At 42.5% G+C, this 26,554-nt stretch overlaps 1 protein-coding gene across 7 annotated transcripts in view; it reads left to right on the top strand.

Moving 5' to 3' along the window:
- The window catches only part of APC (APC regulator of WNT signaling pathway), a 146,302-nt gene that overhangs the window by 76,489 nt on the left and 43,259 nt on the right, over nucleotides 1-26,554 (top strand). For all 7 annotated transcript variants that reach the window (XM_055123980.1, XM_055123982.1, XM_055123985.1 and 4 more), the window contains 3 exons: nucleotides 7,937-8,045; nucleotides 9,401-9,514; nucleotides 18,205-18,288. In XM_055123980.1, coding sequence (XP_054979955.1) covers nucleotides 7,937-8,045; nucleotides 9,401-9,514; nucleotides 18,205-18,288 — 307 coding nt within the window. The remainder of the gene's footprint in view (nucleotides 1-7,936; nucleotides 8,046-9,400; nucleotides 9,515-18,204; nucleotides 18,289-26,554) is intronic.

Here is a 26,554-nt window from a genome sequence, read left to right as displayed (position 1 = left end):
AAATCAATCAACATAATCCATCATATCAACAAAAGAAAAGATAAAAACCATATAATCATATCAATAGATGCAGAGAAAGCATTTGACAAGATCCAGCACCCGTTTATGATGAAAACTTGCCAAAATGGGTATAGAAGGAATTTTCCTCAATATAGTCAAAGCCATCTACCACAAGCCTATTCCCTCTAAGATCAGGGATGAGACAAGGATGCCCACTCTGATCACTCCTGTTCAAAATAGTACTGGAAGTACTTGCAATAGCAATTAGGCAAGAAAAGATATTAAGGGCTTTCAGGTAGGAAAGGAAGAAATCGAGCTCTCACTTTTGGCAGATGATATTATACTGTATTTAGACTACCTTCCTCAAACCTCTACCACGAAGCTCCTAGAAACAATAGACTTGTATAGTAAAGTTGCAGGCTGTAAAATCAATATCAAAAAGTTCGTGGCTTTCCTATATGCAATTTTTTTTAATTTTAATTTTTTATTGAATCACCATGTGGAAAGTTACAAAGTTCTCAGGTTTATGTCTCAGTTATAACAATACTCAAACACCGGGGCTGGAGTGATAGCACAGCGGGTAGGGCGTTTGCCTTGCACGCGGCCGAACCAGGTTCAAATCCCAGCATCCCATATGGTCCCCTGCGCACCGCCAAGGGTGATTCCTGAGTGCATGAGCCAGGAGTGACCCCTTTGCATTGCTGGGTGAGACCCAAAAAGCAAAAAAAAAAAAAAAAAAAACAATACTCAAACACCCATCCCTTCACCCGTGCCCATATTCCACCACCAAAGACCCCAGTATACCTCCCGCCCCCATCCCTGCCTGCTTAGTTGATAAATTTCACTTCATTTTCACTTTACCTTGATTACATTCCATATTTCAACACAACATTCAGTATTGTTGGAGTTTTCCCCCAAGAAAGACAGCCCTACTGCCAATGCAGCATTTGAAAATTAGTTTTCCATCGCTGAGACTGGAAAGATATGAAGTCCCGTTGTTTCAAGTACATAGAATTTTTCCCCCCTCCTTCCCGCACCACCAAGTTTGTGCCTGCTTAATGAATAGTCCTCATATTATGGCTGACACCACGCCGCCCGACGAGAAAAAGGATATTTCCAGTCCTTGTCGGAGTGGGGCTATGGCTTAGTTCATATGGCTAGAGACATGGTTGCAAGTAGTTTCTGGAACTGGAAGTAGTCTACTTAGGCTCCGGATTCTCGTTGATCAGCAGCATCGCGGCCACACAAAATTGTGGCCACCCGGGTCGAGTCTCGGCGGAGCATGCGCTGGTATCTGCCCGAGACTTCCCAGGCGTCCCGCTGTTCCAAGTATATAGTTCTTTTTTTTCCCCCTCCCATTCCCGCGCCTCTAAGTTTGTGCCTGCTTAATAGACTTCATAATATGGTGGACACCACACTGCGTTTCTCCCAGAAAAGAGAAAAGAACCTAGAAAGAAGGATATTTCCTCACCTCGGCCGGCGTGGGGCTTTGGCTTAGTTCACAGTCTAAAGAAATAGCTGCTACTTTGATTACCTTCAATATTTCAACAAAAAACTCAGTACTATTGTTTGGAGTTTCCCCCCACAGTAAGACCTGCTAAAAAGGAACCTTTTCACGTTGCTGACAATCAAGAGATATTAGGTCGCGCGGCTGCAATAGCAGCCGCACGGTTTTGGATTTCTATATGAAGTCCAGGGAAAATTCTTTTGGTAATTGCATCACTGTGATCTTTTACTTCCCTTTAGTGGTGCTCACATGATGGAGGAGCCTGGAGAGAAGAACCGTGCCCCGCTGGCGGCACATGGGCCAGTAGCTCTTATCACACAGTTTGGAGGCATTTTGGGGGCGCTGCTCGTGTCCAAAGTAGTTCAGTTGCCTCCGGGGTCAAAGGAGCGTACCCACATGGCGCTGTGCTTAAATATCAGCACAGGGCGGATCCGGAAGTCCCGCCCCCTCGGCTTTCCCGGGCTCCCGCGGGTTCCTGCATGCTCTAAAAACCGGCAGTTGGCTCGCTGCGTTCAATAAGAAAGAGTTCAGAGAGAAAAGACCATACCCCGCTGGCGGTGCATGGGCCAGTAGCTCTGATCACACAGTTTGGAGGCATTTTGGGGGCGCGGCTCGTGTCCAAAGTAGTTCAGTTGCCTCCGGGGTCGGGCTCGTGCGGCGGCAAAAAGGGCTATATGCAAATATTGAGAGAGAAGAAAGTGACATGAAAAAAGCAATCCCCTTCACAATTATGGTTCAGAAAATCAAGTACCTCGGAATCAGTTTAACTAAGGAGGTAAAGGTCCTGTACAAAGAAAACTACAAAACACTACTTCACAAAATAAAAGAAGACATGAGGAAATGGAAATCCCCTTCTCATGGATTTGGAGAATTAACATTGTCAAAATGGCAATACTCCCCAAAGCATTGTACAAATTCAATGCAATCCCTATAAGGATATCCATGACATTCAAAGAAATGGAGCAAACACTTCTGGAATTCGTATGGAATAATAAACCGCCATGAATAGCTAAAGCAATAAAGCAATCTTGGGGAAAAAGAAGATGGGAGGCATCACCTTCCCCAACCTCAAACTCTACTACAAAGCGGTCATAATTAAAACAGCATGGTACTGGAACAGAGGCAGAGCTGCAGACCAATGGAACAGGGTTGAATATCCTGATACACACCCTCAAATATATGATCACTTAATCTTTGATAAGGGAACATGAAATGTGAAGTAGAGCAAGGAAAGCCTCTTTAACAAATGGTGCTGGCAATACTGGACAGCTACATGCAAAACATTGGGCTCAGACATCTACCTAACACCATGCAAAAAAGTCAGATCAAAATGGTTTAAAGACCTCAACATCAGACCAGATTCCATCAGGTACATTGAAGACAAGGTTGGCAAAACCCTCCATGACATTGAAGCTAAAGATATATTTAAAGGTACCATTGGCCAAGCAAGTGGAAACAGATAAACAAATGGGACTGACTACCTTAAACCGAGAAGCTTCTGCACCTCAAGAGATACAGTGACCAGAATACAAAGACAGAATGGAAAAGGATATTTACTCAACACCCATCTGATAAGGGGTTGATAAAAGGATTTACAAGGCACTGTAAATTGTGAACTGTTAATTGTAAATTGTGAACTCCACAGAAAGAAAACATCCAACCCCATCAGAAAATGGGGCAGTGAAATGAACGGAAACTTTATCAAAGAAGAGATCAGAATGGCCAAAAGACACATGAAAAAATGTTACTCATCACAAATCATCAGGGAGATGTAGATCAAAACAATGAGATATCATCTCACACCACAGAGACTGGCCCACATCCATAAGAAGAAAAGCAACTGGTGTTGGCGCAGATGTGGGGATAAAGGGACTCTCCTTCACTGCTGGTGGGAACGCCGACTGGTTTAGCCCTTTTGGAAAACAGTATGGGTGATTCTCAAAGAATTAGAAATTGAGCTCCGTTTGACCCAGCAATACCACTTCTGGGAATATATCCCGGAGAGGCAAAATAGTATAGTAGAAACGACATCTGCAGCACTGACGTTCATTGCAGCACTGTTTACAATAGCCAGAATCTGGAAAAAACCCGAGTGATCCTGACTACTAGAAAAACCCGAACAGATGACTGGTTAAAGAAACCTTGATACATCTACACAATGGAATACTATGCAGCTTTTAGAAAAGATAAAGTCAGGAATTTGCATATAAGTGGATTAACATGGAGAGTATCATTTTAAATGAAATGAGTCAGAAAGAGAGGGACAGACATAGAAAGATTGTACTCATTTGTGGGATATAAAATAACAGAATGGGAGACTAACACCCAAAAATAGTAGAAATATGTACCAGGAAGATTACTCCAAAATTAATTGCTGGCCTCGCATGCTGGGGAAAAAGGCAGCTCAGAGAAGGGACCACCAAGTAAAGGGTGCTAGGAGGGCCCGCTAGGGATGGGAGAGGTGGGCTGAAAATAGACTGTAGACCAAACACGATGGCAACTTAATACCTCTAATGCAAACCACAATACCCTAAAGGAGAGAGAGAGAGAGCAAAAGGGAATGCCCTGCCACAAAGGCAGGGTGGAGTGGAGGGGACCCGGTAGGGGTGGTTGGAGGGATGCTAGGACCATTGGTGGCGGAAAATGGGCACTGGTGCAGGGATGGGTACTGACCATTGTATGACTGAAATGCAAGCACTCAAGTTAGTAAGTCTGTGACTATTCCTCACAGTGATTCACTAATAAAAAATTTTAAAAATAAATAAAAGTTAAAACATGGAATCTTCTAAAGCCAGTAGAACAGAATTTACAGTACTAGCAAATGGAAACTGTATCTCTGTGTTGTGAGCCAGCTCCAGAAGCCATAACAAACAATACCCACAATCCTGACTACTAGAAAATTTTAATATCTTTTTCTTTTTTACCTAAGGGATATTCCGAGTTTATTTTATAATTGAAAATAAATTTAAAATAACAGAATTTTTTTATTAAACTGTCATTGTTAGGTTTATTTTTTTGATGAGAAAGAAATAGGTTTACAGAAAAAATATTTTTAAAGCTGCCTACAAAGCTTTTGTTTTTGTCACAAAATACTATGTCATATATAAAGAATATTTTAACAAAATTTATCTTCATGAAAAATATACTATGTCTGGGGCTGGAGTGGTAGTACAACGGGTAGGGCGTTTGCCTTGCACGCCAACACGGGTTTGATTCCCAGCATCCCATGTGGTCCCCTGAGTACCACCAGGGGTAATTCCTGAGTGCAGAGCCAGGAGTGACCCCTGTGCATCACCGGGTGTGACCCAAAAAGCAAAAAAATATATATATATATGCTATGTGTAAGAGAAAATATTTTATTAGGTAATCTGATCAATAAATGATTAAATTCTTACATTAGACTTAGGCCCATTTTGTCACTTTCAAACTAATATTTTTGAGAATTTTCAAGGATGTATGAATACATGTAAAATTCTTTTTTTTTTAAAAAGTTTTTTCTTCTTTTTTAATGAAACATCCTGAGAGAGACTCAGCAAGGAAGTAATGGTTTTAATCTCCTCATCAAAAACATCTGGTACACCCTATTTAAAATTTTCTTATTCCCGGAGTGTGCGGGTGCATTCACGGCCATGCACAGCCTCACACTCACATGTTAAACCACTGATGTACTGGGAGCAGCACACCACATTGGATGGTGTGTAAAGTAGAAGGCAACCGATCTCTATAAGCACACAAGGTCAACCTGTAACAACATGGTAATAATCCTTTGTACAAGGGCTTACTGGCTCCAGGGTGAGATACAACAATCGTGTTTTTGTTTTTGGCTTTTTTCTTTCTTTCTTTCTTTCTTTTTTTTTTTTTTGCTTTCTGGGTCACACACAGCGATGAACAGGGGTCACTCCTGGCTCATGCACTCAGGAATTACCCCTGGCGGTGCTCAGGGGACCATATGGGATGCTGGGATTCGAACCAGGTCAGCTGTGTGCAAGGCAAACGCCCTACCTGCTGTGCTATCACTCCAGCCCCAGATACAACAATCTTCACACACTTTATTCTAAGGAAACTTTTTTGGGATTATTTTTAGCAGATTATTCACAACAAGTAATACAAAATAAATTATTGAGGGCCTGCTGCTGGGGCAGTCTTGGGTGGTGGTTGGGAAAATTTGAAATAATGGTGATACTGGTGGTGGAATTGGTGGTGGAATATTGAATTTAATAAGTTATTGTGAACAACTTTATAAAAATAAGATTTAAATTTAAAAAATCTGGTATACTGACAATACTCTGACAATGATATACTTAGAAAATATATTTCCAACCACATGACTAACAAGGAGGTTATTTTTCTTACTGTGGAGTTCTGTCCATCAGAGAGTTGTGAAAAAGAAACAATCCTTGTTTGTCCTTAGGAGAGACCAGAGTCTCCCTTCCAGGGACTGTGTGGCACATAGGGTCAGGTGCAGGCCCACATCTGCGAGGCATGCAAGGCGCCAGAAGCTGATGAAGGGGCAGGAAAATGTACAGGGGTGGAGGCACTGGCCTTGCCAGTGAAGACGCCACTTACTCTGAACCACATCAGGTCTACTGAGCACTACTAGATGTGATCCCTGGGTACCACTGGGTGTGGCCCAGCCCCGTCCCTGCCCAGAGTTGATCAAACATTCAGATTGATGAAGGTGGTAGAGGCATAAACTAAGACAGTTGGGGGCCAGAGAGGTAGTGAGGGGTGAGGGTACACACCTTGAAGGAGGCTGACCTAGGTTTGAGTTCCACCACAGTGTAGTCCCCTTAGTGACACCATGCACCACAGCAGCAGCCTGGGCTATGGCTGGCAACAATGGCCCAACAACACTGCCTGACAGCCCAGACAGGGATTTTAGCACATCCAAAGAATTTACCTTGCTTGCATCTGTGTGGAATAATGAGAAGAATGCTTGACTTATGATTGTTGGGAAAAGCAAATATAAAATTATAGAACAGTGATCATCATGGCAAAAGACTAGGGAGACTAAATGTTTTCTAACACAGACTCGTTATTCTGTGCTTTTTTTTGGGGGGGAGGGGTTGTGAATGCTATGAATTTCTATATATCCTGCAGAGAACACATAGGACTGCTTCATGTTCTGATGATAGAATTATTTCAATTTTTTAGTGAAAAAGTTACCAGTAGCATGCATCTGTGCTACTGTTTATGTTTTTAAGTAGTTATATAAGCATGTACATATATCTTTGCATTTTTATAGATTATCTTTGCAAATATATTTAGAAAATGATAGCAGTGGTAATCCTTGGGATCCTGAAAGGAGAGAGATCATAACTTTTTTTTCCCTTTCCAGTTCTAAGTACCATGACTTACAAGTTGCTGGTAGGGTTTCATGGATACACTTTTTCCACCATTGTCCACTCCCCAGCCCCATTCTCCATGGTGTAAGCTCAGTTCTGCAGACCAGTTTGCAGTTCTGTTTCCTTCATCAAGTGTTGCTTCCCTACTGTGTGTTTTTATGTCCCTCACATGAGTGAGATCATCCTCTATCTCTCCCCTCCTCTTGGCTAACTTCACTCATCACAGTGAAATTAGCCACACTCTTCGTATCCATCAATATTGGCAGAAAATTGCATGGCTTCATCTTTTCGTATGGCCAAGTAGTATTTCATAGTGGATATCATAGTTCTTTGTTCAGTCATCTGTTCTTGGACAGATTTTAGCTATTATAAATTGTACTGCAGTGAACATGGGGATGCAGATGCCTCTTTCTCAATAGAGTTTTTGGGTCTTTGAGGTTGATACCAAGAAGAGGGGTTGGTGGGTCAGATGGAAGCTCATTTTCTAGTTTTTTGAGAAATGTCCATATTGTTTTCCAAAAAGGCTGAACCAGTTGACATTCCCAGCAGCAATGAGTGAGGGCTCCTTTTTCCCAACATCATGCCAGCACTGATTGTTTTCATTCTTTGTGATAAAGGCCAGTCTCACTTATATTGAGGTGGTTGAAATCATATACATTTCTGTATCTACAATTTTTTATCTAAATAACACTTATTTTTCCATTAGTGTTTTGCTTATTATAATCAGAGTAACTTGAGGTAGATTACATCGAAGACAACATTGATTGGGTTGTTCAGGAGTTATGTAACAAACTCATTTCTAAATTTCAAGTTAATTAAAGTTTCTCTTAGAATAACTTCCTCTTATACAGTAAAAATATTATGTTTCTTTTGTTGTTGTTGCTACTGAAAACCTCACTTATTTCCTTGTTATTTTGTTATTCTTATATTAATATTGGGTTTTGTTGTAGCTATATGTTTTTCTGTAAACTATTATTATATTTTGTAAGTTAATATGAATATGGAAATGATAAAAAGAGGACCCCCCCCCCGTTTGGAATGTGTATATTCAGCATTCTGTAAGCTTGCCTTTTTTAAAATACAGATCATTGCTTCTTGCTGATCTTGACAAAGAAGAAAAGGAAAAAGATTGGTATTATGCTCAACTTCAGAATCTCACAAAAAGAATAGATAGTCTTCCTTTAACTGAAAATGTAAGTAACTTGGCAATTCAATTTGTATTAGACTTTAGTTGCTTGATTTTTAAATGTACTTAGGTTATCCATTAAAAAATGTAGGGTGGCTGCATCCATAGTTTTTTGTAAACTTCAATATGTTCGTCCAACTTTCAGCCTGAATATAAGTTAACTTTTCATAAAGATGGTGAAACTTTATGGTTAGCATATTGAGTTTTGACCCTCCTGCAGACCAGGTACCCCCTCCCTCACACACCCCCCCGCCCCCCGCCCACACACACACACACACACACACACACTGTCTCTCTAGCCTTAATGACAGATCTTTTTTGCAATTAAAAATATCACCTCTTTGGACATGTGTTTCACTCACTTGTCCTTTTTGTCCTTCTGCACATGTAGCAGTTGTCACAGAACTTAGAATCTTAATTAGAGGATTATTATGTTCTTTAATAAGGCACTGGGGAGAGCTGGTTCAGGAATTAAGGTGCTTGCCTTGCATGCAGCCATCCCAGTCCAGTCCCCAACCCCACCCGAGGGTCACCAGGTCCATCCCTGAAAGTCCCCAGGCACTGTTGGGCATGATCCTGAAGGTGACATGCCCGTCAAGCCCCAGCACCACCAAGCGTTGCTGGAGCAGCCTGAGTGATCTGTGGCACCAAGGGCCCCTCACCACCCAGCTTGGAGGCTGAGACTTGCCAAGCAGGGCTCTCAGGCCTCCTGAGCAGTGCATGGGGGTGCCCAGAATAAATAAGTAAATAGTTAAAGGAATTGGTTTCAGTAAAGAACGCTGTCTCAACTTCGCTTCTCTTAAATTTCTGCCAAAAATGTGTTGACTTTGTCCTCATGATTTATGATTATTATAAAATAAGTTTTTTTTGTCATGTCAATTTAAAAAAATTTACAAATGGAGGGATTTTCTGTTAATTCTATAAGAATATAGAAATCCTTTAAGTTGAGATCTGATTTTAAGATCGGTGGTCCTGTTTCTGATTTTTCTTTTGTCTATATTCTGGCATTAATAATTATAAGTAGTGCCTCTTCAGTTGAGAAATTAAAGGAGCTGGAGATAGCTTTGCCCTGGCTGACCAGCTGTATGCTTCAGTTGGAATAGTGTGATTGGTTTAGAGCTATTTGTTTTATTGACTTTGGATCAGCTCTGAACCTGCACCAGTGCCCTAGATTCAGACAAGCACTGCACAATCAAGTTTTGGGGTGTCTTTAAGTAAAAAAATAATTATCTCATACACAATAATAATTTTTATGTTTGTGTAATTTCTTATCGTCTCATTTCTGTGTTGGTACTTGTATGCACATTAGCCTTTATTGATGAACACATCGCCCCAGATATTGACACTCTTTTGTGGTCTTAGTTCTCCTTGCAAACAGATATGACCAGGCGGCAGTTAGAATATGAAGCAAGGCAGATCCGAGTCGCCATGGAGAAGCAGCTCGGAACTTGCCAGGACATGGAGAAGCGAGCGCAGGTACTTGTCCTCTGAGAGAGCACTGCTAGCATAGAGCTGCTGCAGGTGGAGCACCCAGCCCTGCTGACACTGCAGCTCTTCCTGCAATCTGTGTGTAAGTCAGGGGAAATGTGTCTGTGGGGAAAGCTCCTGCCTTTAAGCATGAGGCCGTCGCTTCAGTGCCTGACACTGCTGAATGCGTTGAGCGAGGTTCCAGCCACTCTGCTCACTGAGAGATCTACAGCACAGTGGACGGACTCTGGTTGTCCTGGCGCCAGGTGTGTATAGGGTGCAGGCTTGTCAATGCCATAACCTGCTGTGCAGTCCCTGACAAGCACCAGAATTAAAGGTGCAAGCAGAAATGAGGGGGAGTAAGGGATCATTTTAAATAATATAAAGACCTGTATCTCTCCTCACTTCAAAAATGAAAACCACTTGCCGTGGTTGCTCAAGCAACATAATCTGTATTCATGCAGTTTCTGCATTTACCTTATTCCATTCCCCTGGTGAGGCAAGGAACAGCTGGGAACCGCCCATGGGAGCAGGCACAGGGCATCTTGCCTGTGTGAAAGCTTCACTTGTAATCTGACACTCAGGACAGATGTTTGCTTTAAAGTAAGGACTCAGAGAGCGAATTCAGGTTCTGGCCTGGCATGCTGCGGGCCCTGGTGAGCACCACCAGGGGTCACTCCTGAGCACAGAGCCAGAAGAAGATCTGAGCAACACAGGGTGTAGCCAAAACACCCCCAGACCTTTCACCACCCCACACCCAAAAGGTAAGGGCCCTTTCAGAAGAAATTGTGCCCTTTCCATTTAAATACCATTTATGTCTTGGATATTATAACCACAAGGAAATTGAATAATTTTTCCTTTTAGTAAAAAGTACCCCCTCATTCATGGAAAGTAGGAAGAAAAAGTATCGAGAGATGTGGAAAGATGAAATGAGTGGGTGCAAATAGCTGATGTCAGGAGAGAATAGTGAAAATGGGGAACAAGATGACCAGGTGGGCAGGCCTTGTGTGTACTGCCTCTAGCAAATTGTGCATGAAACCCAGGAGCAGCAAGGGACAGGAGCTAGCACAGAATTCCCTGGGATTTAGACAGACTCCAAGACAGTTGCCCCGGGAGCTCGGGAAAGGTGGTGCCTATACAGGTGGCACTGCCCGTGCCTTACAACGCTGAGATCAGCATGTGAGCAGCTCAGAGCCCAGCCGCTTCAGAGATGGTAACGGTGGCAGGCAGTGCCTCACTGCATTCCTTTTTCTGACAGACCGCCATGGCAGAGCGCCCCTAGGAAAATAGCTGACGTCCCTGGGGACTAGTACTGTGGCTCTTGCTCATGGCAGTCAAGCACAATAGCCCTGGGGACCTCCCGGGGTGACTCGAGTACAGTGTGCCTTGCAGGCATAAGACTCTGAGTTTGATTCCTGGCAACACACACACACACACACACACACACACACACACACACACACAGGAGCAGACCCTCAGACCTCAGCCCAGTTATCAGGAGGGCCACTGGTCCACTCTGCTCCCGGGCCAGCCCACAGCCAGACAGGGCCTCAGTTGCTGTAGGGCCCCATACTGTGACCATGGCCCTTGACAATTGCTGTAACCGCCGGCCCTGCACAGACCTATCTAAACTGTCCTGCAGCAGTAGCCAGGCCCCTGTAACTCAAGTCCTCGGCTGTGCCAGGGCCACACAAACACAGGCCCTCCTGGAGCACCTGGCATGATGGGAGACAAACTGAGCTGCTCCGGTGAGGGCCAAACTGCAGCCTAGAAAAAGCTGTTCGTGCAGAACTGAACCAGAGCTGGCCAGGTGCCTGAAGAAGACTGGAAAGCAAAATTCCTCAGCCGAGTGTAGTGGAAAGCAATTACACTGGAGAGAAAATTTCAGGACAGCATAAACAAATCACAGTGCTAAGAGATAAGGTCGCTGAATTTTAGCTCATAATTTTTTTCCTTCTGAGTTTCCTTGGCTATCTGGGGGTTTTGTTATACTATGTGGATTTTAGCAATATCTTGTCCATACCCCTAAAAAAGAAATCCCCTTAAACATGACTGAGTTGAGCACCGAGAGATGATGCAGCAGGTAAGGTGCTCACCTTGTAGGGGCAAACCTGGCCTCACTCCCCAGCACAGCGTGTGATCTCCCATGACCCTGGGACTGGCCTGAGTGCAGAGCCAGGAGGAAGTCTGGTGCTCAGGGGTTTCTGTTGGTTCTCCACTCAGAAATTACTGTTCGCAGTGCTGGGGGAACCATCTGGGGTGCCTGGGATCAAATCCGGGATAGTCAGGGTTGGCCACATGCAAGACGAGCACCCTTCCTGCTGTGCTCTCTCTGGCCCTAGGAGGACAGTCATTTTAACAAAATCAGTCCTTCCAATTGTCAACAAGGAATTTTTTTCACTTTTTTTGTCTTCTGTTTAACTAAACTTAAATTGTTGCTTTCTTTGTATAGCTTCCATCTGTTTTTTTAATTAAATCACCACATGATACACAATTACAAAGTTGTTCAGTCATACGATGTTCTAACACCATCCCTTCACCAGTGCACCTTTCCTACCACCATGTCCCAGTTACCACCCTCCCCCGCTCACTCGCTCGCTCGCTCTCTCTCCCCTCCCCCTCTACCTCCCTCTCTCCTCACTTCTCTCCCTCTCCCTCTCCCCACCCCCTCCCTCCCTTTCTTCCTTCTTCCTCTTCCCTTCCCCTCCCTTCTTTGGCATTTATGGTTTGCAATACAGGCACTGAAAGGTAATGGATATCCCTTTACCTACTTTCAACACTCGTTCTTGTCCAGAGTGATTATTTCTAATTATTGTATACTGTCATACTGATTCTTTCTCTATCCTAACTTCCCTTCGCCCCCACCCTTACCTCCCCCCTGCCCCCCCCCCCACATAATCGTGGCAAGCTTCTGACCATTGACCAATCCTTCTGGTCCCTGTTTTTTTTGGCCTTGGATATTAGTCGAATGCTGTTTTTACTTTTCATATCCCACAAATGAGTGCAGTCATTCTATGTCTGTCCCTCTCCTTCTGACTCATTTCACTCAGCATAATAATCTATGTCCATCCATTATAAGCACATTTCATAACTTCGTTTTTCCTAATGACTGCATAGTATTCTACTGTATAGATGTTCCATAGTTTCTTTGTCCGTTGTCTGTTCTCAGGCACTTAGGCTGTTCCCAGATTCTGGCTATTGTGAATAGTGCTACCGTGAACATGGGAGTGCAGATGGTTTTTTTGCTGTGTGTTTTTTGGGTCCCCGGGGTATATTCCGAGAAGTGATATTGCTGGGCCAAATGGGAGTCCAGTTTATGTATTTTGAGTAATGTCCGTATTGTTTTCCTAAAAGTCTGGACCAGTTGGCATTCTCACCAACGATGAAGGAGAATCCCTTTCTCCCAGCATCCACACCAGCAGTGGTGCTGTTTGTTTTTCTGGATGCATGCCAGTCTCTGGTATTACATGTCTTTTACAAGTTAATGCCCTGGTACTTGATTTTGGAAGTCACAGTTGAATTAGAGAAGGTGGAAGGCTTTTCTCTTTCTGATTTTAAGTTATACCATAAATTTCTAGTAATTAAATTGTACTGCTGGAAGAAGGCAGACTCAGACCAATGAAATGGAATTGAAAAATCCCGTGAGGATGAACCCTCTCTTCTCTAGGCTGCTAATCTTTGATAGGGGAGCTCAGGGCAGTTGTTGAAGGAAAGCCTCTTCAAGAAATGATGCTGGGGAAAACCAGTTAGCCATATGAAGAGATAAGTAAATGAATACATTTGGATCTTTACTTCACACCTTACACAAAGGTAGTTAAGAATGAATTAAATACTTAGATTGATAGAACACTAGAATCACGGAGTTCTTTGCGATTCTCTGAGGCACCTTCACTGACTCAGTGCCATTGCTTAAGAAAACAGGCAAAAATTAATAGGAAAGCTTCTGCACTGCTGAAGAAATAAAAGCATGTCTTACTGTGTGGGAGAAAATATTCACTCACTGCATGGCTGACAAGGCACTAATGTCCATGATACACAAAGCAGTTAACAACAACAAAAGCCCATCAGCCCTAGTGTGTGGGATTGGTGCAGCCCCAGGAGCCTGTCCCTGCCTGAGGAGCCGCACTCTCTCGCACCTGACGCCCTTTACCACATGGCACATTAGGGATTACCATGCTTCACTCTAGGGGCAAGTCGGAGGCCCCGAGGTCTAAGGTCAGTGCCAGGATAGTCCCAAGATCTGGTAGCACCAGATCTGCACCTGCTTGTCTCACTGGTATTCCTTTACAGACTAAGGGGGGGAAGTCCAAATGCCAGCAACACAAGCAGTAGCCTGTTCGTGTAAGATACTGAAATCAGGGCAGTACTCAGATCATCGAGAATTTAAAGCCTCACTGTATGGATTCTGCTGTATTGGCAGATGGGGGCAGAAGTCCTAGTAAGTCCTCGCCTTCCGCAAAGCTCTCGGACCTTGACTCGGGCCCCCAAATCCACACTCATTCCAGCAGTAGCTGTGGGAATGCTGCAGTTGGTCAGTTCAAAGAATTGATTTAAGTATTTAAGAAAGATCTAAATCCTTACAGATGGAATTGAAGCAACTAAAGATACAGAAATCTGAATGTGGAGAGCTGTCTAGAAGTCTAAAAGTTAAAGTTCAGTGCATCAAGAAAATGGGGTGGGAAAAGAGGAAAATCAGAGTGGAAGAGAATGAAGGCAACAGCAAGAGGATAATCTTCAAACTATAGGGATACCAGAAGGGGGGTAAAAAAAAAGGAGGGACGGACATGTACAGAATTCCTCCGTTTCTGGATTCAAGAGCCCAGAGACTACCAAAAAGAAAAAAAATAGATTCATACCAGGACACATTGTAATCAAAATGGCACAAACCAAAGAGAGACAGACTTTTTAAGTCCCTCAAATACAAGGGAAATAGCATAAGATCACAGCAGATCTCCTGTCTAAAACGTACAAGCAAGAGTGAAGTGGCGTATTCAAAGTACTGAATGGAATAAAACAGCCCAGAGTCAGTGGAAAGCTGTTATTTTGATTTGAGACAAACAATACCTGGTGACATTTACTACAACTCAACCAGTCCTGAAAGAATGACTGAAAGATTGCCCATAAAAATCAAATAGCCAGTTGCAAAAACAGCTAAACTCCACGCAGAAGAATGGTAAGAGAGCCCTTGAGATCAGCTGCCTCCTTAATGTCTATAGGCATAGAATGACTGGCTGGATCAGGAAGCAGATTCCATCGATCTGCTTCTTAGGATCCAGACTCAGAGTGAAAGGGTGAAACAAAAGGTGGATTACAAGCTTCTGGTAGACAAAAAGAAGCTGTTCTGGTCATGCTTCCATCAGACCAAGTAGCATTCAGTCTAAAGAAAGTAATTAGAAATGAGATATCCAACTTCTGATTACTGAAGGGAACAGTGGATCAAGAAGTACTAACTGTTCAGATAAATGGTGAGCAGAGTTCATAAAACTTCTCATAGACCTAAAGCAACATGTTGACAGGAAACACAGTATTAGTAGGAGACTTCAACACTCTGCTTTCACTATTAGTCAAAATATCAGTAAAGAGACAGGAACCATAAATGAGGAATTAGGAGAATTGGCATTAGTTCACACATACAGGGCCCTCCATCCTCAGAAAGCCAAGTACACATCATTTTCCTGGATATGACATACCAGGACACAAATCAAATACCCATAAATTTACTAACTAACACAAAAATTATACTTAAAGACTACAGTGCCATGAAGGTAGAAATTATTCATAAAAGAATATGGGTGGGGTGAGGGGCAGAGTGATAGGTCAGTTGAGAGTGCACTGATCTTGCAAGGCTTGCCCACGTTCAATCCCCAGCATCACCTGTTGTCTACTGAGCACCCCCAGGAGTAATTTCTGAGTACAGAACCAGGAGTAGTCCTAAACACTGCCAGTAATGGCCCCAAAACAAACATGAACATTAGGTGCCAGAGATGATACAGGGGACCTGTGTTCAATCCCCAGCACCCCATATGGTCCCTCAAGTCCAACAGAGTGAACCCTGAGTACAGAACCAGGAGCTACTCCTGAGTATTTCCGGGCCCAGCCTCCAAAATAATAGAATTCTAATCATGTTTTTTGAATGAGCCCAGTGATCTTCTGGCTGTTCTTTGACTTTAAAGGAATCCTAAAATTTCACCAATAAATATAACTGCTTTACTTTGCGAAAACATAGACAGAGTTTTTTGATTGTCACTGTCATCCTGTTGCTCATCGATTTGTTTGAGCGGGCACCAGTAACGTCTCTCATTGAGAGACTTATTGTTACTGTTTTTGGCATTCGCCTTTCATGCAGCCGATCAGAGTTCGATTCCTCCACCCCTCTCAGAGAGCCCAGCAAGCTACCGAGAGTATCGAGCCCGCGCAGCAGAGCCTGGCAAGCTACCCGTGCATATTGGAAATGCCAAAGTTTTTTGATAGATATTCTTTATCGAATGAAGAAATCTACAATTCCTAGGTTTCTGGGAGTTATTCTAAATGTGTAATGAACTATTTCAATTTCTTAAACTGATTTTCAGAAATCATAAGAACTTCGTATCTTTGAGCTTTTAAGCATGTTATTAAACAGATTTTCATAAATGTTTAATATTCCGATAGAAAAGGGAAAGAATCCTAACTTCTCCCATTTTCATATTGGGAAATAGAAGCACAGGGCTGCCTTACCAAGAATTAACCTGTGTCATTGAACCGTGACACAGAGACTTGACTTCAGAATTTAGTGATATATTGGCAGTATATCAGATTTTTCAGATATATTGGCAATATATGCAGATGTGTAGTGGTCATTAAGAGAAATACTAGACACAATTACCTACTTTGATCATCTAAGTAATAACTTTTCACGTGGAACGTTATTGTTGTAGAAATGTTAATCAGAGAGAGCGAGCAAAGGGCAAGTGTTACAGAGCGAGCCTTCAGGTGTTTGTAGTTGGCTGTTTCTCGACAGCAAGGAAGTGTATTGCATTTGCGGATAGAAGTGGTCACTCATCAGTGGGTTCTGCCACGTCTGCGCGTTTGCAGGATCTGCCAGAAGTGCAGGCAGATTTTTTGTCTTTCACATGTTTCCATCAGGTACATGGGACAGAGTTGACAGATAACTGTTTGTCTTAAGTTCCCTGCGCTGTGGAGTCCCAGGAGAGTATCCGCTTCAATGGGGGTCGCCAAGGAGGGGCTCTCTGCTCTTACTCAGCCCCCATCATTCTTGTCACTGCTCTAGGAACAGTGCTCTCCAGCAGTTGCTCTCCACTCAGTGTGCTCAGTCGCCAGAGATTGGCGTGACACTTACACACCAGGGCATACACTGATTGGGGGCTCATACACACCAGAAGTAGCTCACAGTGCTGGTCAAAAGTTGCCATGCTGCTTAGCACATGCGAGGCAGGTGTTCCAGCACTGGTCTGTTGCTCTGCCCTAGGAAATGCAAATTTGAGCTTTGCCATGTTCACCAGGTCACCTACAGAGGCGGCAGTGACAGTGCTTGTTGTGGCAATAAGAAAGCAACCTAGTACCTAAGTCTTTCCAGGGCGACATCTGTCTTTGAGTGTCACACCATTACTTAAAGCTTTTTTGTCATGGCAATTTTATTGTTTTTCTATTGAAGTATATGTGCTAAGAAATTTTTAACAGGCATAACACATATTCAGAATAGTTTGGAAATAACTTGATATAGCCTACATGTTTCTTTCCCTGTGAACAAACACTCTCGTGGTAAACTTTTTATGCCTTAATGTTAGCTAAAATTATGCAGACAGTAGTCTCTGTATTTCATCCATCACAGTTTTTAATCTAATTTTTAAATTAACTTTTAAGTTTTAAATTAGTTTCAGAAACAAGGTTTTCAATATCTAAATGATTTTTGGTCTCTCCTGCTTTCTATCATAAAACCTAAAGTTAGCTTTTTAAAGGACAATTTGTACATATTCTCAGTATCATGGTTTTGGGACTATAGTTAACTGCTTTGCCTTTACTTTGATGGTCCAGGGTAATGGTGAGAAAACAGAAGCTCTATCATAATAGTGATCCTAAATAAAAATGATGTTAGCTCCAGTATTTATAAAAGCTAAATCTGAAAAGGACTGCTGATCTATAATAGAAGTGAGTGGTGGAAGGTTAATTGCACTATTTAAACTATGATATTTAGAGAACATTCTGGGTAAAGCAGTTCTGCCTTACTTTACACTAATCTTTGTATCATATTAACACTTGGATTCATATAAAAGATTAAGTTTAGGTGTGATTTCTCTTTGTTGAATTTCGGGAAGTCCATTCAGCAGCACCCCAGGCCACTCAGGCCTTGCCTGGAGCCACCAGGCTGTACCCAGCAGTGCTCAGAGGGCCGGGCTTCACCCCAGGGTCTAATGGGCAAAGGGATGGGGCTCCACCACTTGAGTGAACCCTAGACCTTTGAACAGTAGTTGGAAATAAGCTTTAACAATTTTCATGTTTTGTGCATTATGCTATTTGGTTTTTTGTGTGTGAAATCTAGATCTTTTGATATATGTACTATATATGCATAAATCTAACTACATGCACAGATCTGACAAGTAGTTTAGCATCATCCATTGCAATAGTATGATTATTTTACACTTAATGTTTTTGGTAAAAAAATAGATCTAATTTGTTCACTTACTTTACTTACTTTATTTTAGCAAAGAGTAACCAGAATCCAACAAATTGAAAAGGACATTCTTCGTATACGACAGCTTTTACAGGCCCAAGCATCAGAAACAGAGGTTAGTAAATTGTCTTTTTTAGTTTGTAGGTGTAAATGTAGATAGCTGATCTAAGACAAGAAATGTGCATAAATAATGTGGGCATCATGAAATAAAAATTCCTTCTAGATGGTTGAGACCTTTGTTTTTTTTTAATGAAAAAAAATTATCAAAAATCTTGAGAATTTTGGTTTAACACAACTTTTGGGCAATTAAAATTTATCAGTATCATAAGTACAGATATCTTACTTTAGGTATTAAATTATATATATTCAGATAATCAGCTTTATCTGTTATCCACCAATAAATTAGCTATTACCTCTTGTGGTCCATAGTAAGAATCCATAGTAAGAACAAATGTATCTGTGTTCACTGCAGTAAATTAAAATAACAGCAAAAGGCTAAATAAAATGGTACCAAGACCAGGTAATGTGAAAATAGTAAAACTTAGGGATCTGAAAAGCCCATTAGGAGATATGTTCCTCATAAAGGATAGACCACTTTCTCCACCTAATCATACCTGCACTTCAGGCCCACCCAGTGCAGCGCTGGTTCCCAGTGGCTGTACCCAGTATAGTTGTACAGCAACTATACTGGCACAGTGCCGACTCACAGCAACTGTACCCGCACAGCACCGGCTCACGGCGGCTATACCTGCACAGCACTTGCACACATCAGCTCTGCCCTATGCGGAGTCCAGTAGTTTCAGTCTTTCTACACCTGCAGACTGGAACTGGTGGTTGAAGACCACTGAGACAGAGGGTGGCCCCCAGGTCAGAATTACAGTCAGAAATAAACTCATTCTATACTGCGAAGTTCTGAGAGATTCTAGAACTGTTATACCCTTATATAACAGTTACACTGTGTGCCCCAGGCGCAGTTGGCATACCTATATTGTACCAGGTACACATCCTGGCACCCCAGCAGGATTATGACCCTTTGCACTCTACTGCCAAGTGTGTGAGCACTGGTCATTGAAGTAGAGTAAACAGCAGGGGAGAAGGGAGAGTGCATCTGTCCAGACAAGGAGCGGCAGGGAGGGAGAGAGCACAGAAGCAAGAGCATGTTGGAAAGTTTGTTCCAAAGCAGGTGGCTTTGCGACAGCTCTCGTCTCTGCAGCTCAGTGCCTGCTTCTTTCCTGTGCCGGCAAAGGGTAAGAAATCGATTCTAGAAGGGTTGAAATAAAGGGTCTTCAGGTCTGGGTAAACCTACTGTAAATGGAGTTGGTACCATGCTAAAAACTGAATTAAGTGAAAATTTGCTTATTAAAAATGGAAACCCTGTCATCCAGGTTTCACAATACAGACTAGTTCCTGAAAGCAGCTTATCTAGGAAAAATTTAAACACAAGGAAAGAATCTGAAAATACTGGTGATATCAGAGGGTTTAGCAGATTTTACTCCTGATTCTGCACCTAGGGATCACTCCAGCAGCTGAGGAACCTTCTGGAGTGCTGGATCAAACCCAGGTAGACCATGTGCAGGCCAGACATCTACTCTGCACCTGGACTTGACAGACTTGGACCCCCTATTCAGAGTCTCATGTAGCATTCCCCATGGCTTCTGATACGGAGTTGGGACCCTTGCCCTGCTGAGCTTCTGCTGAAAATAGGGATGTCCCAGATTTGCCTCTGCCAGCTTTTTAAATTTTTTTCAGTTTTTGGCTTTTTGGATCACACCTCACGATGCTCAGGAGTTACTGCTGGCTTTGCACCCAGAAATCATTCCTGGCGGTGCCCTGGGGACCATTTGGGATGCCGAGGGTTGAACCCAGGTTGTCCTTGTGCAAGGCAAATGCCCTACCCATTGTACTATCACTCCAGCCCACCTCTGCCAGCTTTTAACTGCCTTGTAATGAATGGAATATTACAAATGTAAATGAAAAGATCAATTTTAAGGTTTTATATTATGTGATGCAAATTCTTTAAAATAATAACCAAGTATTAATAAAAACTATTTGGTGTATTACCAAAAGATAGATGCAGTGATCCGGAGCACACACTTCACACAAGGAACCCGCTGTGGCCCTGAGGCCTCATGGCCCCAGCACAGCCAAGTGGCCCAAATATTCCAGCTATGACCCCGAGGCCTCGTGGCCCCAGCACAGAACCAGCTCTGCCTCAGTTATAAACAAACAGTAAAGATCACCAGAACACCAGACATCTTTAAAATTTTTTTCTAGTAAGAAATATCTGGGGCTAGAGAGATAATACAGCTGGCAGAGCGCTTGCCTTGCAAGTGGTGCACCCAGGTTCGATCCCTGGCATCCTATATGGTCTCCCGAGCCCTGGCATCCTATATGGTCTCCCGAGCCCACCAGGAGTGATTCCTGAGTACAGAGCCAAGAGTAAGCTCTGAGCATTACCGGGTGTGGCCCAAACCCTCCAACACCCCCTCCAAAAGGAAAAAGAAAGTATGTAATGAAAATACATATCATTCAAAAAGAAAAAGTTATTTTTTTTGAAAACTGGGTGGTATTAATAATAAATCAAAGATGCATTTTTAAAACATGAAAAGGAATATTCAGAGAGATACAGCATTCTTGAGAATTAAAGTTATGATGGTAGAAGTTAAAAAAAAAAGTCATTAGAAAAGTTAGAAAATAAAGTTCAGATAAGTAGAACCAAAAGAAAACAAACTGGAAAATAAAGATTTTAAGAATCTAGGAGGATTATATCCAAATAAAAAGTACCAGAGATAATGCTGAAATTAGAGGAAATAAATAAAAAATAGAGGAAATAAAATCAGTTTCTTTAGAATTGAAAAACTTTGTTTTTCAAATAAAATGGTCTCAATATTATTCGATACCACTAATAAAAATAATACTATCTGAGGCATAATGAAACTTGACATTACTGGGGATGAAAAGAAAATCCTGAGACATTCTAGAGAAGGCAAAGAAAACAAATTTTGCAGAAAGAGAACAAAATGCAAATGTCTAGATTTATATACAGCATCATTGAAACTAGGAAGTAGCTCTGTAGCACTGTCATCCCGTTCATCGATTTACTCGAGCGGACACTAGTAACGTCTCCATTGTGAGATTTCTTGTTACTGTGTTTGGCATATCGGATACACCGCAGGTATCTTGCCAGGCTCTGCTGTGCGGACAGGAGACTCCCGGTAGATTACCGGGCTCTTCGAGAGGGATCGAGGAGTCGAACCCAGGTTGGCTGCGTGCAAGGCAAACATCCCACTTGCTGTGCTATCGCTCTGAAATAGGAAGTAAGGTAGCAATTTCTGAAGTAGAAATCGGAAAGAAAATTACTTCAGTCCCTGTTCCTGCACCACTGGGTTCTCCATTTTAATCCAGTTTTGGATACTTAACGAATTTGATTATTCACAGGCCCTAGTACAAGGCAGGTTTCCCCCCGGATGGAAGGACTGCCCTTCTTCAGGTACCCACACAGGCCTGGACTCCTACAGCGCCTGCATTCTGTGTGGCTGTCTGGAAGTCGCATTCAGAGAGGACACTGCATGCAGTTCGTCTAACACACAGCAATCCTACAGATTACAAATCAAGTCCTCATAAATGTGCCCCCTTCAGATGCCAGTCACAGAGTCCGAGTGTCCCCAAGTCTCTGCCTTTCTTCCCAGACGGCTCTAAATCCAGGACTTCTCACAAGGCTCCAGTTTCAGTACCTCACTAGAAAAGCTCAGTTTGCTTAGAATGGTCATTTTGATATAAAGGACAGGCCAGGTAGAAACGCAGAACTTTTTCACGTACTCCTGAAACTCACAGCACATCAGTAAATTTCAGTGCAAGTTAGGCGTCGTGTCATATTTAAAGAGCTAAACTGTTTTGCTGTTTGAAATGTCTCTATTCCATTATTGTTCTAATAAGGGTCAGAGGGAGAACCTAGAAGGTGGAGAAACCTAGAGATCAAATACTCATAAATTAATTCATGTTGCAAGTACAAGAAAAGGGTTCTGCCAATAATGTCTTTGCCATAAGCATGTGGCTCTGACACAATCTGCATCCGCCTGCTGTGGACTCTGCTCTAGAGTCTGAATACTGGGCATGATTCATTGTAGAGGTTAGAGACTCTTAAGAATGGTATGCCCCTCTCTCAAATGTTCTTTCACACAGGTCCTGGAGCTTGAGGAAGCTGGAACATAGCTTTTCATCCCAAGAAAGTCAAGTCATTACTGAAACCCCAGGTTGGGCTGACAGATAATGCAGCAGTCCTGTACTTTTTTTGTATGTGAGAGGCTCTGGGTTTAATCCCTAGCACTGCAGAAACTGGGAGGGGTGAAGGGGAGGGAAAGGAGAATCTAATGCAAAATACTCTCACAATTCATTAATTAGGAGAGAACCTAAAACAGAATGAGGTCCTACTTCACACTCATTAGGATGCCAGTAAATCAGAAAGACAATAGGAAGCATTGGCAAGGATGTAAATTAATATGTCATCATATGCTGTAATGGTGTACCCAGTTGAAAAACAGTGTGGCAGTCTCAGAGTTCAAGAATCACTGTGTGACCTAGCATTTCCACTCTACGCCCAGTACAGGAGATAGAAAGCATATGTCAGACTAGCATGACTATCATATCTGTATTTCTCAGCGTAACCACCAAAACCTAAGCAGTGAAAATATTTCAGCTGTTGAAACACTTGTATCACTTGTCATCCTGTTGCTCATCGATTTGTTCGAGCAGATGCCAGTAATGTCTCCATCCGTCCCTGTCACGTGCTAGTGTAGCCGTTGGATATAATACAAAATGTGGATATAATACAAAAGGAGTTACCTGCCATTCCAGGTAGGAATGCAGATGAGCTCAAAGGGATCCTGTTGGAATGAGGGAAAGATGGTCTTAAAGTAGATGATGGTAGCGCACAGCAAACTTCCAAAGAATCACTGAATTGTACACTTCGTAGGTGAACATTATGGTATATAAATGCCTAAGTGAAAAATATGTTTCAGTTGCTAGAATGAAGTACAGCAGACCTGGGTTCCATCACCAACACCCTAAGCATCCCCCAAGCTGCCAGGAGTGATCCCTGAGCACCACTGGATGTGGCCCCAACACCTTTATGTGTATGTGTGTGTGTGTGTGTGTGTGTGTGTGTGTGTGTGTGTGTGTATGCTTTTTTTTTGTCAGTTTTGGGGACCAGTGCTGCCTTTGGGCACATGGGCCCAGAACTGGGGTCAGCACAGAACAAAGAGAAGTAAGAAAAGACCCAAGGGGGGATCATAAAAAGAGCATTAAATCCAGGGGCTAGAGTGATAGCACAGCGGGTAAGACATTTGCCTTGCTCATGGCCAACCCGGGTTCGATTCCCAACATCCCATATGGTCCCCTGAGTACCGCCAGGAGTAATTCCTGAGTGCAGAGCCAGCCAGGAATAACCTCTGTGCGTTGCCCAAGAGGTGGGGAGGGGTACACATTGTGCTCCACATTGCCTTGTCACCATTTTCTAAGGTGTTCTCGGCCCTGGGGCAGCTCTTCACTGACCTCCTGTCCTCTCTCTCTTTCCCCTCCTCCGCAAGAGGCCTGGCTCAGGAAGGTTCTGCCTGCCTTCTCAGCTGTCTTCTCAATGACTTGCTGCTCTGAAATGTTTTCCCATTTAGTGATCTTTCCTCTTCTGTTCACTTAAACATGTTCAGGTCTTACCTTTAAAAATGAAAAATGAACATTTTTCAACGTTATCACTGCCAATCTTTTTTTTTAATTTAATTTTATAAAAGTACTATGATTTACAAAGCTATAACTGAGTTTAGGCATACACTGTTCATCCTACCACCACTGTCAACTGGCCCACCATTGTCCTCAGATTCCCTTTCCCCACCCCATCTCACCTGCCCTCTCAACAAGCACCTTTTTAAGTGCAGTTGTTAAAGTTTGGGTCTTTTGACTTCAGTGTTGTGGACTCTGTGGTTTGGATATTTGGCTCTATCATTTCTTACCCTACCTTTGCACCTGAGTCCCGTTGACCCTGCCCCTTTGCTTCTCATCTGTCTCTGTTCCTCCCCTTCTCCCATTAGTCTTCCCTTCTCCCTTTACTTTGGAACCAGGGGTGATCTGGGCATCCCCCTTTAGACCATTGCATTTCCGCATCCAATCACTCTAAATACCACATATAATTATTCTGCGTTTGTCCTTTTTCTGACTTCATTTAACATGTTATCTTCCAGTTTCATCCATATTGCTGCGAACTGAATGATTTCATCCTTCCTCACAGCTTTGTAGTATTCCATTGTGTATATGTACCACATCTTCATGGTACACTCGTCTATCATTGAACAACTAGATTGATTCCAGATCTTAACTGTTGTACTGAGTGCTGCAATGAATAATGCTGTGCATACATTCTTTTTGAATGTATGCACAGCATTATTGGGTAGATGCCCAAAAGAGGAATTGCCAACTCATATGGGAGCTCACTTCTGAGTTTACTGTTTAACTTAGGAGTTGAAGCAGATAACATTCTCACTAGCAGCGGATAAGAGTTTCTTTTTTTTACCACCAACAGAGATTGTTCCCAGTATTTCTGATATGTGCCATTCTCACTAGTGTGAGACTCACGTTAACTGTTTCTTCTTTATCTCAACTCCTCTCCCTCTCTTAGTCCTCCCTTCAAAGATGTTTCTAAACTCGAGTATTTCTTCCCTGCTTTTCACTCTCAACACATGCCAGTATAATCCTGCTCCAGTAATCAATGACTTTTATGTTATTTATTAATTGACATTCTCCATTTTTCACTTTGACACAGTCCACATTTTTTTTGTTCTTAATGTTGCCAAAATCTTCTTGAATCTGTGACAACACTGTTTTGGCTTTCTTTCACCTCTTTGGCAGTTCTCAGGTTCATGTTCCTTTAGACAACAATTTTAGGCATTCATTCCTTAAGGCTTATTTATCTTTATTCTGTGTCTCCCTAAGACTGTGGCTTCATACTGGTACCCAAATTTATTTTCTGGTCCTGAGCTGCAGAATCTAGATGCATGCTTGCATCCCGCTTAGGTATTTCAAGGATACTTTATTATTTTTTAAAATTTTTTTTTCTTTTTGGGTCACACCCAGCGATGCTCAGGGATTACTCCTGGCTTTGCACTCAGGAATTACTCCTGGCGGTGCTTGGGGGACCATATGGGATGCCGGGGATCGAACCCGGGTCGGCCTTGTGCAAGGCAAACACCCTACCCGTTGTGCTATCTCTCCGGCCCCTCAAGGATACTTTAAATCATATCAAAACCATAATTAATGATCTTCTCCCAAGCCCTCCTTGCCCCTCCATGTTAAAACAAACCTCATCCTTCTGTGTACTGCTTGTTTCTATGAGTGGAAGCATTATTTTTCATTTGTGTTCACTAAAGGCCAAAGAAGTAGTCCTTGACCCCAGATCTTTTCCCCACTCACTAGGTCCGTCTGTCACCATCTCCTTCCAGTTTGCATATGTTTTCATTCTTTGATCTCCATCACTATTTCCATCTCACATACATTAATGCACTAGCCTCCAAAACTTACCTCTACTTCCCCACTATGACCATTTATATTTCTAACATAAATTCGTTACCATGCAAGTCTCTCTATATTAGTGTTAATTATGTAGGAGCAAAAGTGACATCTGAGAATAACTCTAAAGTTCAACAAAATCAGTACAATTTTCCCCATCTTTCTCTCCTTCTGTCCACACCGTGACGTGGTAAATTCTATTGTGCTTCCTCCCATCCGGGGTTCTGTGCATCTGATCCTGTTTGCCTCCAGCCTCTCTTCCAGGCCTATTTACCTTTCCTGGAAGACCATTGTATTTGGCAGTCCTTCAGCCAAGCTGTCCTTCCAGTCAGAGCACTCCCCACAATCCTGGTCCCTGTGATGCTCCTGTAGATATCTCCATAGCACTTTGTGCCTGGCTTCCAGAGGATAGATCAAACAAAGTTCTAGCTTCACTGTTATTTATCTCAGCAACAGCCAATTTCCCAGCATTGTACTCCTCAGCATCTCTACAGTACGCACACGGCAGGCTTTCAGGAATTGCCTCTACATTGGCACTCTTAATTATGTCAGCATCAAATCTTAATGAGTTTTGTGGCCTTTGATTACTTTTTCACAAGGTTGATTTGGTCTCTAGATTGGCATTTGTTGGTTTTGCTAAACTTACAGTGTGTTGAAGTTTTTTAATTACCACTACTCACTTTTGCTTAAATATAATCATTTATTGATGTAATGTTATTTGTAAATTAATTTTAAGATACATTTAAGTGGTAGGAACATTCAATATGTAAAGAAATCCCAGTGTGAACCCTTTTGTGAATATTATCTAATATTTTATAAATATTTTATGA

The sequence above is a fragment of the Sorex araneus genome, chromosome 1 (assembly GCF_027595985.1).
Source record: "Sorex araneus isolate mSorAra2 chromosome 1, mSorAra2.pri, whole genome shotgun sequence".
NCBI lineage: Eukaryota > Metazoa > Chordata > Mammalia > Eulipotyphla > Soricidae > Sorex > Sorex araneus.
The sequence above is the reverse complement of the archived record's forward strand: the minus strand, read 5'-3'. Positions and strand labels throughout refer to the sequence as shown.